The sequence below is a fragment of the Notolepis coatsorum genome (genome assembly GCF_963971535.1).
Source record: "Notolepis coatsorum genome assembly, chromosome: 2".
Classification (NCBI taxonomy): Eukaryota; Metazoa; Chordata; class Actinopteri; order Aulopiformes; family Paralepididae; genus Notolepis; species Notolepis coatsorum.
In genome coordinates, this window is record NC_140166.1 from 2603547 (window position 1) to 2619534 (window position 15988).

The 15988-nt window shown below is 49.9% G+C and overlaps 1 protein-coding gene across 1 annotated transcript in view; it reads left to right on the forward strand.

Annotated features, from left to right (window-relative positions):
* Positions 1 to 15988, forward strand: part of unc13ba (unc-13 homolog Ba (C. elegans)) — a 516655-nt gene that overhangs the window by 196575 nt on the left and 304092 nt on the right. The window contains exon 10 of the mRNA XM_084308024.1: positions 6814 to 6901. Coding sequence (XP_084164150.1) covers positions 6814 to 6901 — 88 coding nt within the window. The remainder of the gene's footprint in view (positions 1 to 6813; positions 6902 to 15988) is intronic.

The following is a 15988-nucleotide window of genomic DNA, read 5'->3' on the forward strand; positions in this document are numbered from 1 at the left end:
TCAACTGGCCTCACGTCCCGCTCTGCCTACTGAGATAACCCCTTATCTCCACGCACCTAGCGTGCACAAGAAACTAAAACAAATGCACCCACTTGCACGTGACCACGCCACTCCCATGTGCCCTATATTACACCGGAAGTGGTCACGCCTCACCCTTCCTTATTTCGTTTCCAACGCGGAAGCAGCTAGATTGTTATGAAGCAGAAGGTGAAATTACACAATGTTGGGAATTCGGCAGAAGTTCGCCAGCCCCCGTTACCTTCTCGGCACGTCCTGACAGCACGACGGCCCTATCCTGTGTTTTCCTCGTCTCGTGACAGCGGACCGAGGGACGTCGCGCGACGGTTAGCAGTCGAGCTAAGTCGTGCACAGGTAGGGCCTGCGCTAAGCAGGGATTGGTAATGGCATGTGTGATACTGCTCGTTGTCTCGTGAGACGACCGAGTGATGTATTGGCGCAGGTTCCGGGATATTTGGGAAAACATGGTCGTCATGACTCTCTTTTGGATGTTTTTCCAGGTATCCTAGTGCGCACAGCTAATGCTACAATGTTGGGGCGCCGTTCCCCATGTACCCCGCCGAGGGCTGTCTTTACTGTCTTCCCTCCTCTTAACCATTAATGCTGACGGTCAATCGGTGTCTAATGTTGGGGGGGGCTTTTTTACCCTTTCAGGGCTCAGGGCAGGTGTGCTTTTTGTGAATCTATTAAATGGGGGTCCCTGATGTAGACAGGACTAGTGTTTTCTCTGGTCTGCATCCCCTTAACAATTGTGTGTATTGGGCTAGCCCATTCTGCAATATGTTAATAGAGTTTTCGTTCATTCTTTCATTTATCCCTTCATGGGTGCACACCGCAGTGGAGGTTGTTACATGACTACTAGTGAGGCAGTGCTTCACTAGTAGTAGACTTTTGTCAGCAGCCACCACTGGTGTTCCGTGCTTAGTGAAGCAGGTGGCATCAGTCCTTTGCCCTGACATGGTGGAACGGTGTCCCACCCGGCCGACGCCATGAGGTGGCTGGTGGGTTGATGAAGCCTATACCGCCACGGTACAGGATTTAGCAGCGACTGGCAACATTGCTCAATTGGCTGCTTTTCTGTCAAAAATTGTGTCAGGTGGTGGGGCCTTAGGGCCAGCCGACGTCAACCATCGCGCAAGGTTTTGAGGTTATTCAGCTTTTGACCTAGCCACAAGCTATAACCGCAGGGAGGGCTAGGATGCTGTCAACGGTTGTCCACAGGCATCTTTGGTTGGAGCAATCTCCCCTTGAGGAGGGGAGGGGTCTCCTCCTCAGGGCTCCCCTCTCCGCGGGTGGACCTTGCTTGGTCTGTCCACGGAGGCGCGGGCGGTATTTGACCTGGGCCCCACGCTGCCCCACACCGCGCAGCCAGAGGTGAGAGCATGGCCTCGCCAGCGGCTGCGGCGAGGCCCCCGGCCAGCGGCCATGTTTCCCCCGCCTGAGATACCCTGGACACAAAGAAAACAGGTGATCACAAGGCCGACAGCCTGAGGGATCGGCTATATTAGATGGGCACGCCCTAAAAAAACGTTGCCATCTAGCTGTGTCTAGCACGCTCTCCGGTTACTCCCCCCCGCTACACTACGGGACACAGGGCTCTGATTTGTTCCCTTTGGCTGCGGGCCGCGTTCTTCCAGTGAAGAGCAAGCGGCCCCACATTTTGCTTCTCATGGAGACAGCGGGACTGACACCCAGTTGCTAGCTAGGCCTGGGTCTGTCTATGAGAATGCTGTGCTGTCAAGCGGCTCCCATACCACACGTCCTGCGTCTGTGTTTGGTGAGCCTGGTGTTGTATCTGTCGACGGAGCAGGGTTCCCTGTATAAAAATCTTTTTGTCAGAGGGGGAACTCTAGGCCCAGGAGGTCGCAGCGTGGGTTCCCCCCAGCCCGGCCCTCGCCAGGCCGGGTATTACGTTAGTGCCTCCCCCGTCTGGACTTCCGATCCTGCGGTGGTCAGCAGGCACGCGTAATTTGGGTGGTAGTAATATCACTACAGGGCTACGGTGTGTAGAGACCCACCCTATCGGGCAGTGTGAGGACCACACACCATGCATGTCCAGCTGCAGAGCAGGCTGTCCTCAGCAAGCTAAGCCGGGAAAATGCTCAGCGGGGCAGCCTATGTCACCAGGGGTGATGGCCGCTCCCCCCGTATCAGACCGCCCCTTCTGTCGGGGTCCCCCCCTTGGGTGCGATTGCCTCGTTGGTAGAGTCAGGGTGCGATATCCCGGCTCCACGAGACACCCTGCTCGCGCGGTTGGCGAGACCAGGGTTGACAACGCACAGCGGGAGGGACCGGGCCACCTATCTACGATTCCTAGCGGACCAGCGGCAGTTGGCGGCAGGGGCGCTTTGGAATTTTACCACGTATGGCTGCAGTGGTAGCCATATGTCGGTGTGAATGGAGAGAACCCTGAGGGCGGCGCTTGTGTTACAGTTTACACACCCCCGCCCTCCGTTTTTGGGTTTGGTACAGACTCTATTATCAGAGTCCGCGGCAGTGACAGCCCTGGCCGAGGAGATTCGTTCTCTGGCGGCGAAGCAGGCCGTCGTTGTGGTCCCATGGGAGGAGGGGATGAGCGGCGTTTCCTCCCGATATTCTCTGGTGCCCGAGGAATCGGGGGGGGGGGGGGGGGGGGGTGTCAGACCCATACTGGACCTGTCCCATGGAAGGTTCAGAATGTTGACCGTCACCCACCTGTTAAGCGCTGTCAGGTGGGGGACTGGTTCACCTCCATAGACCTGTAGGATGCGTATTTGCATCTCGATCTTCCCTCCTAGGACATACCTACACTTCCTTTTCAGGGCTTAGCGTACGAGTACCAGAGGCTGCCGTTCGGCTACTCTCTGGCTCCCCGCATCTTCACCAAGTGCGTGGAGACCGGGCTGGGGTCTCTGCGTCGTCAGGGGATACGAATTTGATTCTACCCTGGACGACGTTCTGGTCCTCGGCCGGTCAGAGAAGATCGCCAGGTCTCATACCAGGCAGGTGGTGGAATTCCTCACCAGCCTGGAGGTAGAGTACTCCTCTTCCCAGTCAACGGGTGGAGTACTTGGGCTTATTTCTAAGCTCAAGGTCTATATGGTTCAGATTTAGATTACTTTATTCACCATATTGTACAGGTACAAATGGAACGTGATTTGACATTTCAGTGCATGATTTTTCACAAATTTATAAATAATAATAATAATAATTCAGTGCAGCACAGTTCAAGTCCAGAAGTCCAGCCCTAGCAGCTCGCCATAGAGGGGGGGAGGGGGGGAGCAGGGGGACACCTGACTCATTTACCAGGCGAGCTGCTGAGGGGAAGAAGCTGAGTCTATGGCGGGACTTTAATGTCTTGGGCAGCCGTAGCCGCCTGCCGTGGGGGAGCATAATGAAGAGGCCGTGACCCGGGTGGGCGGGGTCTGCCATGATCTTCCTCGCCCTCCTCAAGGCCCTGGTGGAATGTAGGGACTCGAGGGAGGGAAGGGGGCAGCTGATCACGGATCACCCTCTCCGCTGATCGTATCACCTGCTGCAGCTTGGCCTTGTCCCTGACCGTGGCTGCAGGGAACCAGGTGATGATGGTGAGGATGGACTGGATGATGGCAGTGTAGAACTGGACCATCATAGTCCTCGGCAGCCTGAACTTCCTCAGCTGACGTAGGAAGAACATCCTCTTCCGGGCCTTTTTATTGAGAGCGATGGTGTTCAGCTCCCATTTCAGGTCCCGGGAGAGTGTCATGCCGAGGAAGCGGCAGGACTCCACAGAGGCCACCGGGGTGCCTCCCAGAATGATCGGGTTGAGGTCCAGGTTGTTGCAGCTGCACCAGCTCAGCAGCCTCTCGATCTCCCTCCTGTAGGCAGACTCGTCCCCCCTGGATATGAGACCCACCAGGGTGGTGTCATCCGCAAACTTCAGGAGTTTGACCGAGGGGTGCAGAGAGACGCAGCTGTTGGTGTACAGGGAGAATAGTAGTGGGGACAGAACGCAGCCCTGTGGGGGGGAGCCAGTGCTGATGGACTTGGGATCGGAGATGTTAATTCCCAACTTCACCCGCTGTGACCTGTTAGTCAGGAAGTCCGTGATCCACCTGCAGGTAGAGTCCGGCACCTGCAGCAGGTACATCTGATGCTCCAGGATGTGCGGGAGGATGGTGTTGAAGGCTGAGCTGAAGTCCAACAACAGAATCCTGGCGTAGGTCCCTGCAGTGTCCAGGTGTTTCAGGACGTAATGCAGAGCCATGTTCACAGCATCGTCCGTATGGGCATCCCTCTCAGAGCGGCGGCGAGTGGATGTTCTCGGCGCGCTCGGGAGGTTCCGTCCTAGGACGGTTACGGCGCTGTCCGTGATGCGCCTGCTCGGTATGATGGCATCTGCTCACTCTGTGGTCCCTCTTGGCCTCCTCTTCATGAGGAGGATACAGAGGTGGTTTTCCAGTATGGAAATAGACCCGGTGAGAGACAAGTGGAAGCGGCTGAAGGTTCCCATGTCAGTACTGGGGGACCTCGCCCTCTAGGGAGGGCCTGGGGCCCTCACCAGCGAGGTCCCCATGGGCAGCAGGCTGTCACACGTCACGGTCTTCACCGACACCTCCCTCACAGGATGGGGGGGGACGTGTCGGACCAACGCAGTAGGGGGCAGCTGGCAGGACCATGCTGCCCGGTCTGCACTACATTTCAATGTGTTGGAATTGAAGGCAGTCCTTCTGGTCCTTAACGGCTCGGCCACCTTGTGGAGGGCAAGCATGTTTTGATCAGGACGGACAACACGACGTCAGCGTTGTATATCGACAGACAGGGAGGAGTACGCTCCCCCGTCTGCTTCGGGCGGCGGCGGAGCTCTGGCTATGGGCGTTTCTCAATCTGCGCAGCCTGAGGGCTCTCCACATCCCCGGCAGGGAGAATGTGGGTGCAGATGTGATGTCGCGGGGCAGTCCTCACCCTGACGAGTAGGGACTACGTCCAGACATAGTCAGACGGGTCTGGGACCGATTCGGCCCCTTGTGGTTCTCGGTCAGTCGGAAGGACAACATCTCTCTGGGGGTGGATGCCTTCTCGATGTATCCGTGGCCGCCCGGGATTCTGTACGCATTCCCCCCCATACACCTGATAGCTCAGCTGTTGGGGCGGGTACGTCAGGAGCGCGGGACTTTGATCCTGGTCGCGCCGGGCCGGGGCTCAGCTGTGTGGTTCCCGGCCCTGATTCAGCTCTTGGTGGCCCTGCCGTGGCCTGTTCCGTGGTCACCGCAGGCCCTCTCTCAGGCACGCAGAACTCTGTTCTGCCTCCTGTTCTGGGGCAGCCTCTAGGCATGGCTGCTGAAAGGGTGAATCTGGTGCGGATGCGTCTTGACTCTTCTGTGGTTAACGCCATTCGGAACGCGCGCACTCCGTCCACTACCGCGGCTTACGCTGGGAAGTGGCGTATGGTCGAGAGTGGGGGGCAGAACATTGTTCAGCCACCCTCTCGTGGTACGTTCTTGCTTGGCGCACGGCGTCTCAAGCCTGTGGAACGTTCTCTGTCTCCGAGTCGGGACCTCCAACTGTTCTGGAAAGGCTGTTGGGGGCTCCGTTTGGCCTCTTGAACAGGCGCCATTGGATCGTCTGTCTTACGACCGTGTTCCTTTTGTGGGCCAGCACCTCCGCTAAATGCGTGGGTGAGCCATGTGCTCTCTCGGTGCGGCCTGAGTGCCTGTCTGTTTGGACCGATAACGGGGCGACTCTGAGGCCTAATCCGGTCTTCATGCCAAAGAATATCTGGAGCTCTTTTCGCTCCAGGGATATTGTGATTCAGGCGTTTCATCCTCCTCCTCACGCTAGTGGATTGGAGTCGAGCCTTCACCTGTCGTGTCCTGTCCGTTTACCTTAGTCGTACGCAGGGTCTCAGGGCTTCCGATCAACTTTTGTTTGTTACGGTGGCCGTCGCGCGGGTGAGGCGCTGTCCAAGCAGCGCCTGTAACATTGGTTGTGCGGGGGCATTGCCCTTTGCTACACGTTGACTGGACATGTTCCCCCCGGGGGCGTCAGGGCGCATTCCATTCGTGGTGTGGCGGCCTCTGCTGCCCTGTTAGGGGGGGGGCTCGGTGGAGGACATTTGTGCTGCGGCCTCCTGGTCCTCCCTTAGTCCTTTTGTTAGGTTTTACCTCATGGACGTGACTGGGGGTTCTGTGAAACTCCCAGGCAGTCCTGAGGTCCGGGACCTCTCCTGCATCCCGCCATCAGGTGGGCTAGCGGGAGTGTGTCACACGTGGTCCCGCTTGCGCTGTGCGTTCAGGGGTGCCTGGTTCTCCTCCTTTTTTCGCACTTTGGTGGAGTTGACTGCCCCCCCCCCCCCCTCTTCGTTAGGACGGGTGGGTGGACGGGACTCCCCTCCTCCCTGGCTGGGGCTTACGGGCCCTCAGGGGGTGCATTTGTCCGGGCTACATGGGAGTGGCGTGGTCACGTGCAAGGTGCATTTGTTTTTGTTTCTCGTGCACGCTAGGTGCATGGAGATAAGGGGTTATCTCAGTAGGCAGAGCGGGACACTCAGCCAGTATCATGTAACTAGGGTTATAGAATAATCATACGTTATTGACTCATGGTTAGCCATTCTGCCCCTAGTGGTGGCTCACAGGTGTAAGACCGGCTATGGTAATGGTAGCTTTGCATCTATGACACTGTGTCTTTGTCTTTTGTCTCATTTCACTCCATTTAATGATCTCTTTTTTTTTTTTCTCTCTCTCTCTCTCTCTCTCTCTCTCTCTCTCTCTCTCTCTCTCTCTCTCTCTCTCTCTCTCTCTCTCTCTCTCTCTCTCTCTCTCTCTCTCTCTCTTTCAGTTTCTTTGAGGATGGCCCTCCACCCTGTTCCCCATCCAAAGTGCGTTGGCTAAAGGCCTACAACAAAGTGAGAGTACAGCTCCTTGAGGTAGGAGAGAAATCACTTGTTCTGCTCTCTCTCTCTCTCCCTCTCCCCTCTCCCCTCTCCCCTCTCCCTCCCTCCCTCCCTCTCTCTCTGTTCTTCACCAGCTCTCTAACTCTGGTTCCTATGGGTTGGCTAAGTTTCCCTGCGAGGCCTCAGGTGTTCCTGCTGATGTTCTGCTCTGGAAGGAGCGTGGCTTTGATCTGGGAATCCCCTTTTCCCTCAGCTTTTAGTCACAGCACAAGATCCAAGGGCCACTGACACACTTGTGACTCAGCTACAATAAGCTCAAAATGATTCCTCAGATTATCCAAGTCATTGCTCAGGGGTGGTTCATACTTTGCTCTGGTGTTGGGTTCAGTTTGTGTACTGAATATGTTATGCAGTATAAAGTATGCATGCAATATTGCATACCGTCTTGTAGTCTGGCTGTTTGATTACCACCTGTTATTATTTGAATACTTTACTGTGAGCGGTTAAAGCAGACCTTCACACTATCATTCAGTTTCTCCCATACACCAGTTTAAGATGTCAAACTCCCTTTCTGTGCCAACCTCACCTCCGAATACAAATCATGCTTGGCTCCATTTATTAGATTTTGCCACTATATCCAATATTTTCATATATCTTCATAGACTATTTGTTTGGCTATCTCTTCTGTACAAAGAAGAGATGATCAATACCATATTTTAAAGCTGGGCGATAAAGCTGGGCCCAAAATATCACATCCATGGTATATGGTTATTATATCACAGATAAGGGGCATAGCTGTGATATAATAACCATATGTGACTCTGCCCCATCTTACCCGCCTCTCACGATTCTGTAAATGAAAATGGCAAAATGTTGCGCAATTTTGAAATAGGTTGAAATTGAGATATTGGCAATTTTGAGTGCTTTGAAATCTTCTCTATCTGTCTCCTTATTTACAAAACTTAATCCGACTTATAAATATGTTAATTATTGTCAGATAGTCCGGCAGTATTATTTCCCACGCTGTGTGAAAACGTTTTGTCGGAGGGGAGTGGCTAAGTAGTTTCAAGTTTCAAGTTTCTTTAATAGTTGTCATACAGAAGTACAGAATACTTTCATACAAAATGCTTCTTACTGTTACGCTCCAGAGACTGTGCTAGACAAGATAGTATCAAATAACATAGTATAGCATGTAAATTAGAAGTAGAAAATGAGGTCACAGTGTTCAGTATAGACATATGTACAATGTTCGATGCAGAATAGACGTAACTGAGTTACCATATAATATACAATACTAGGGGTGCACCGATATGAAAATTGGCCACCGATACCGATACCGATTGTTCAACTAACACAATCGGCCGATACCGATACCGATACCGATAATTGTGGCAAAAAATAAGTATTTTTAATTTTTTTTAATATTTTTTTTAATATTTTTTTTTAATATTTTTTTTATTTTTTTAATGAAACTACTGTATATTTGTATGTGTGTTTGTATTTGTAGGCCTCTTTACTTACTTAAAAAAGGAAACATCAAGAAATATGTTTATGGTATCACTGATCCCTCTCCCAGTATCGTCTGGCGGCCTGCAGAGGGATACTATTTTCTCAACCAGAGCTTTCAACCAATGCAATGGAACCATTCTGGCGGCCTGCAGCGGGATACTATTCTCTCAACCAGAGCTTTCAACCAATGCAATGGAACCATTTTGATTGACAGTCGATTCGGCCAATTACGCCACACCGCTAGCACCCACCTCCTGCTTACCACCAAGCGTTTATTCATTTTTCTACTTCGGGGCATGCCGCCATTGATCTGCTTGTGAGAATGCGAGTCAAACTCAGAACCACAACAAGCTAATAAGTTAGCTGCCCGGCAGTGCCCGCCGACCAGCGCGCTCCACAGGATGGCCAAACGAGACACAATGATTTTACTGCAACAAATGTTATAATAAAACAAAGCCTTTCTATACATTTGTCTGGTTGAAAACTTTATTAACAGATTGCAGAATGTGTAGTTGGGTACGGAATGAGCAACGGAATGTAACCGAGCTATGCACGGCTTGCTTGCTATCTTCGGGTAAATACTATGCTGATGTAATTGAACGTGTAACTAACTATAATAACGTTAATGCCACAAAACGAATGTTTGTGTCATTTTAACAGCAGATACTTTCTTAAATGCCATCCTCCCGACAGAGCGGTGTTGATGGGGAGCTCTGATGGATTCGCTTGGTTGTGTTATTATTACATAGCATTGAACAGCTAACCGAAAGCTAGGGTTAACTAATGTTAAAGGTTTAGCCATAACGTTACGTTGGCTAAAGTTGGGGCTATTCTTAATCCAGTAATAATGGCTGCAGACCTGCAAGCAAAGTACAGCAAGTTGGCAAAGGAGTATTCCAACGTAAATCACATTTTCACCAGTAACGTTAGTCGTCTGCCTCCCGGCTATGAACGGACTCGGAGTAATGCCTTGCTGCTATGGGTAATAATAATATGCTGATGTTATTGTCCGTGTAACACTAACTATATAACGTTAATGCCACAAAACGAATGCCTTGTTAATCATAAATAGTAACTTTGATGCAGTAGCTTGTGTGTGTGTGGGGCGGACGGCGGGCGTTGTGCAGGTAGGTCGCGAATGAACTTTTTTTTTTTTTGCCTTTTGACGCTACACAAATGGATGGTTAGTTATCGGCGACTGCTATCGGCACATTTGAGCTTATCGGCCGATAGGCCGATAGCAGTCAACAAGGCACTTATCGGCCGATACCGATACCCGACCGATATATCGGTGCACCCCTACAGTGTACTAATGTACAATACTATATAGTGCAAAGCAGAAATGGGATGAGGTACAATTTAGGTACAATTTACAGTAAGGTGTACGAGTTGTAGTGCAATCCTTCATCAATAAATATAAAGTGTGGGGAGTGGGTGCTACAGTGTGTTTGTTTAAAGTGAGTGTGTGCGTGTGGATGTGTGTGCTATGTGCGTTTGATGGTTGTTGTGTAGTGTTCATTGTTCGTTGAGCAGCCTGATGGCCTGGGGATAGAAGCTTCTTCTGAGTCTTTCTGTGCTCGCCTTGAGACTCCGGTATCGCTTGCCTGACCGCAGCAGTTCAAAGAGGCAGTTGTTCGGGTGACTGGAGTCTTTAATGATTCTCTTAGCCTTGCCCCTGCACCGCTTGTTGTAAATGTTCTGGAGGGTGGGGAGCCCCCCTCCAATTGTGCGTTCGGCTGAACGTGTCACTCTTTGTAGTCTGCTTTGGTCTTGTGCAGTGCTATTTCCAAACCAGGAGGTGATGTTGCCAGTCAGGATGCTCTCTATTGTACATGAGTAGAAGTTCTTAAGGATCTTCTGACTGACTTGGAACTTCCTTAGGCGCCTGAGGAAGTAGAGGCGTTGTCGTGCCTTCTTCACAACACTGTCAATGTGTGTGGTCCATGTCAAGTCCTCGGATATGTAGGCTCCGAGGTACTTAAAGCTGTTGACTCTCTCAACCGGTGCCCCGTCGATGCTGAGGGGGCTGTAGTCCTTGACCCCCGACCTCCTGAAGTCCACAATCATCTCCTTTGTTTTGCTGACGTTCAGGGAGAGGCTGTTTTCCTGGCACCATCCCGCCAGGACCTTGACCTCTTCCAGGTAGGCCCTCTCGTCGTTGGCAGAGATCAGGCCCACCACCACTGTGTCGTCAGCAAATTTGATGATTGTGTTGCTACTCCGCTGAGCCACACAGTCGTGTGTGTACAGGGAGTAGAGGAGGGGACTCAGAACACAGCCCTGGGGGGCCCCTATGTTGAGGGTGATGGATGAGGAGCCTGGGTGTAACGGTACACAAAATCCACGGTTCGGTACGTACCTCGGTTTTGAAGTCACGGTTCGGTATTTTTTCGGTACAGTGGGGGGGATAAAAAAAATTGCTTCATTTATCTATTTATTTAACTGTATTAAACAATATAAAACGAATTGGCCATAATTGACTGAGCTGAGGTTGATCACATGATGTACTCGAGTACTCGTGGAGGAAAACGCTGTACAAAATAAACGTCTTTTCCGGTGTTTTAGACTTTTATTTTGAAGCCCACCGACCGGAGCTTTTCCGGTGTTTTAGACTTTTATTTTGAAGCCCACCGACCGGAGCGGAAGTATTGGTGTTATTATCCCAGCTGCCTAGCAGAACGTATTGAGCCGACAACTTGTCTCGTCCGGTTCTGTGTTTTTGAGCTAATGATAAAACAAATGTTGATTGTTGGTGAACAACTAACTTTAGGTTAGTTTTAACGTTAGCTACTAACGTTAGATGCAGCTACTACAGGCAATCAACGATGAGGAGGAAGCGTCAAAGCCGTATAGAATAGCCCGGTGCTGTGTGCGTACTTAGGCACGACTCGAAACTACCTGAGTGTTATAATAAATTAATTCATGTTTAACTTGTCCCTGTGTCCAGTCCTTTGACTAGTCCCACCCGTTCATTGTAAACAATGATGCATGTAATTGTATTAACGTTATTGTGTGTTGTAGGCAACTATGCTATACATTGTATTTCGTTTGTTAGCTATTTAGCTAATATTGAATAGCATCAATGACGCTAGATCTTTAATCTTTATTTAGCAGTCCAGTTTCTCCGGGCAGTAGCGAGTAACTACTTGGGTCTACACTACAAATAACGCTACTTTGTTAAAAGGAGCAACACTATTGAGAAATGTAGTTAAGCTATGTGCTCACAGGAGCTCCCGTGCTGTGCAATAGTAACGTCAGCGGCCCGCCTCCCCACACGTCCGGTTAGTTGTGCACGTTATATTAGGGCCGCAGGGATTTATGTTCCGCAAAAAAAGTTTCCATACCGTTGCAATCGCTCGGTGCACAGCCCGTACTGTACCGGAGGACCACATTGAGGCGGTACAGTACGTATCCGCGTACCGTTACACCCCTATGAGGAGGTGCAGTTGCCTGCTCTCACCACCTGGGGTCTGCCCGTCAGGAAGTCCAAGACCCACTGGCAGAGGTCATAGTTCAAGCCCAGGTCCCTGAGCTTGGCTATGAGTTTGGAGGGGACTATGGTATTGAATGCCGAGCTGTAGTCGATGAATAGCATTCTCACATAGTTCCCCTTCCTCTTGTCCAGGTGTGATGCTGCTGTGTGCAGCACATGGGCTATGGCGTCCTCCGTGGACCTGTTGGGGCGGTATGCAAATTGCAGGGGGTCCATGTTGATGGGGAGGGAGGAGCAGATGTAGCCCTTTACTAGCTTCTCAAAGCACTTCATGGCTATGGAGGTGAGAGCTATAGGGCGGTAGTCGTTGAGGCAAGCAGGCTTGGATTTTTTGGGTACAGGGATAATAGTGGACTTCTTCAGGCAGGTGGGGATGACAGCCTGTTCTAAGGACAGGTTAAATATGTCAGTGAATACCGGGGCCAGTTGGTCGGCACAGACTTTTAGGACGCGGCCGGGGATGCCGTCCGGTCCTGCTGCCTTCCTGATATTCACTTTTTTAAAGGTCAGCCTCACCTCATGTTCTGTTACCCTGAACACTGAGTCTCCATCAGCAGCAGACCCCCCCCCCCCCCCCCCCCCCCCCCATTGCCGTGGCTTGTGGGCTGGTGTTGTTATTACCAGCATCAAACCTTGCATAGAAGGTATTGAGGTAATTTGCTAAGGAGATGTCACTGTTCAGTTTGAGGGAGGTGCCTTTGTAGTCTGTCATCGTTTTGAGCCCCTGCCACATAGCTCTGGAGTCAGCCTGTTCAAACGGGAGTTCAATTTTATCCCTGTAGCGCCGTTTTGCCTCGGTCACTGTCCTCCTTACGTTGTATCGCGCCACCTTGTGGTCATTCATGTTGCCTGCCACCAGGCCGTCGTTGTATGCTTTGGTGCGCGCTTTCAGAGCTTCACGGACGGATTTTTCTACCCAGGGTTTTTGATTTGGGTAAACTCTAATTGTGGTAGTGGGGATTGTTTCTTCCACCAAAGTACGAACAAAGTCCAGCACTGTCTCCGTGTAGACATTAATGTTATCTGTGTCGCGGAATACGCTCCAGTCTGTGCATTCTTTCGGTCTCCAGTTTCGATGACGAAGACAGGCAGATATGATAACTTGCACCAAATCCATTCAGAAAAAGAGACAATGGACATGGACCCAGTACTTTGTTGGTGGTGTGAAAATATGGCGAGAAACATTAAAGATCTTTGGAACCGTCTGTGTTAAATTGTATCTGAATCGGGAGATTAGCTTCTCTCTGTCAAAATTGAAAGTGTATCTCTCCGTCACATACAGGCTGGAGTTATTTTTTTTATGTATTAATGTGATATAGGCTATATATCATGGATGACAGTATTGTAAAAGTCCATACCTTTGCATGGAGCCAAGACGGTATACCTTCACATTCTGTATACCCCCAGCCCTACCATATTCTTATTAATATGTTACTATAACATAGTCCAAAAGCCATATAAAAGTTCCAAAGCTGTAGTGAAGTTGGATACGTTTTCAGTGATCAGTGGTCATCAGTGCAGCATATAATCTCTCTCAAAGCTTTTGACTGATATTGGAGAAAATGATCAAAGACATGCAGGGGAGCGAGGACGTACAGTATACCATCACACACACACACACACACACACACACACACACACACACACACACACACACACACACACACACACACACACACACACACACACACACACACACACACCAGGGCTGTACGTTAACTTTTTTTGCACATAGCACTGGTGCTACAGAGGTTGATAGTTTTGTAGCACAGGCCAAAATCTTGTAGCACAAGTATAAAATGTGTTATATTTGTAACGGTCACAAATGTGCCTATTGTATTTGTGTTATTTAGTTGCAGTGCCATGTTTGGCTGTCATTTTATGCTGACAAGTTGACGTCACACAGCCAGACACGTTACGTGTAAGGAATTATGGGATTTGGTGTTGGGTGTATGGACTCTACTAGGGGTGGGAATCACCAGTTTCATCACGATACGATACGATATAGATTCTTTGGACAACAATACGATATTTGCTGATATATGCCACGATATGATACGATGCAGGTGCCTGCAATCGATATGAGACGATATCATAACATAAGCCCATTTAACACAATCAGTAACATTTAGATCAACTCAAAAAAGGCAACGGAAATATCATTTGACATTTTTATTTTTGACCTCTTCCAGACTTTTAAAGGAAAAACAATCTATTGTTTTTAATACACATAGACCTCCTGTTCACTGTAAAGTGCCACGTTTTGATATATTGAGCTTTAAACTTTAAGTTAAATGTTTTGGAACTCACAACACGCAACCGTTTTATGTTGCATGATCATGAATACATTTATTTTGTATTGTATTTTTTATGTTTAAATATCAACATTATCTGTCCACTATCAATATAATATACTCGTCTGACTTCATGTGATCTTTCCAAACGCACACACACACACACACACACAGAGAAGGGAGAATGTCTGCCCCCTCCTCCTCACTCTGCCCGTCTGCTGTTCTCTCTATATGGCTATGAACAGCTTGTTGTTAGCTCATGCTAACGTAACGTTCATTTCGGACTTTATGACGCGAGGATTGCAAAGCATGTTATATGCATTTGACCCGTTGCCGAATAAAACAGCAGGAATTTATTTTGGGTCGCGACAACACTATCCACTAGCTCTGTTTCAATGTCCGCGTTCCAAAGGCTACTGTCTGCTGCTGAGACGAGTCCTGCTCACCTGCTGTGTTGTGAGCTGAGCCGAGCGGATAGAGTCACTGCTCGCAACTCGCGGGGATATTGTTCGCTAGGGATTATGGGATTTGGTGTTTGATATATGGAGTCTTACGCAGAAGGGACATTGTATTTAATCGCACAAGACTACAAGTACCAAGTGGATAGCGCCGTGGTCCATTCATTTACCGTCACACTTTTTTTTTTTTTTTTTGCTTGCGCCACGGGCCATCGCACCCGTGCTAGTGAAGTCAATTAATTCATCGCACAGACTGACGTCAGTGTCGCACGTGCAACATATATGTCGCACTGTACACCCCTGCACACACACACACACACACACACACACACACCAGAGACACAATCAGCCAGCCTTTGATTACACCCTGCTTCGATGTACACCAAGAGATCCCTGGCTGAACCCTTGCCTCCTCCACCCCCAACCCCACCCCTCTTCTTCTCTTGAGTCCTCTCACTATGATTCGTTTAATCTGTTCCTCTCTGATTGCCTGCGAGTCCAGACTCGTCTCTCCCAAGCTCACGGTTCCACTGCTTCACCCTTGAAAATGCACTATTTTTTTCTTTTTCCAAAATCACAATCGGTCCAAATGAACTTTTAGTGAACTCATTATGGTTGGCCCGTGGGATAAATGGGGCAAACATTCTGGGATTTAATAAGATTTTGGAATATGAATTTAGCAGACTTTTAAACATGGTCAATGACCACTACCAACCAACCAACCCACCAGCCCACCCACGCACAAAACAACCAACTAACCCACCCATCAACTCAATAACCCACCCACCTACCAACCAACTAACCCAACCAATCCCCCAACTAACCAACCCACCCAATCAACCCACCCACCCATCAACCCACCAACCAACCAATCAACTCACCAACCCACCCAACCAATTAACCAATCAACCCACCCACCCATCAACCCACCAACCAACCAACCAATCAACCCAGCCACCCACCCAACCAACCAACCAACCAATCAGCCCACCCACCCACCCATCAACCCACCAACCAACCAATCAACCCACCCACCCATCAACCCACCAACCAACCAATTAACCCATCAACTCACCAACCAACCAATCAACCCACCAACCAACCAACCAATCAACCCACCCACCAACCAACCAACCAATCAACCCACCAACCAACCAACTAGCTGGCCCGGCCAGTCTTTGTGAATCTCAGACTGCTTTCACACCGGCAGTCTATTGGGCCACTGTATCCCCCATTACCCTGTGGTCCGACAGCTGATATTTATGTTAGGATACACTCACGTCCAATTGAAATGTGTTGGTCTTTTATGGTCCAAATAAAATTGTAGAGAAAGTACAAGGGACACTTGGTTGAACAGGCTGGCTGG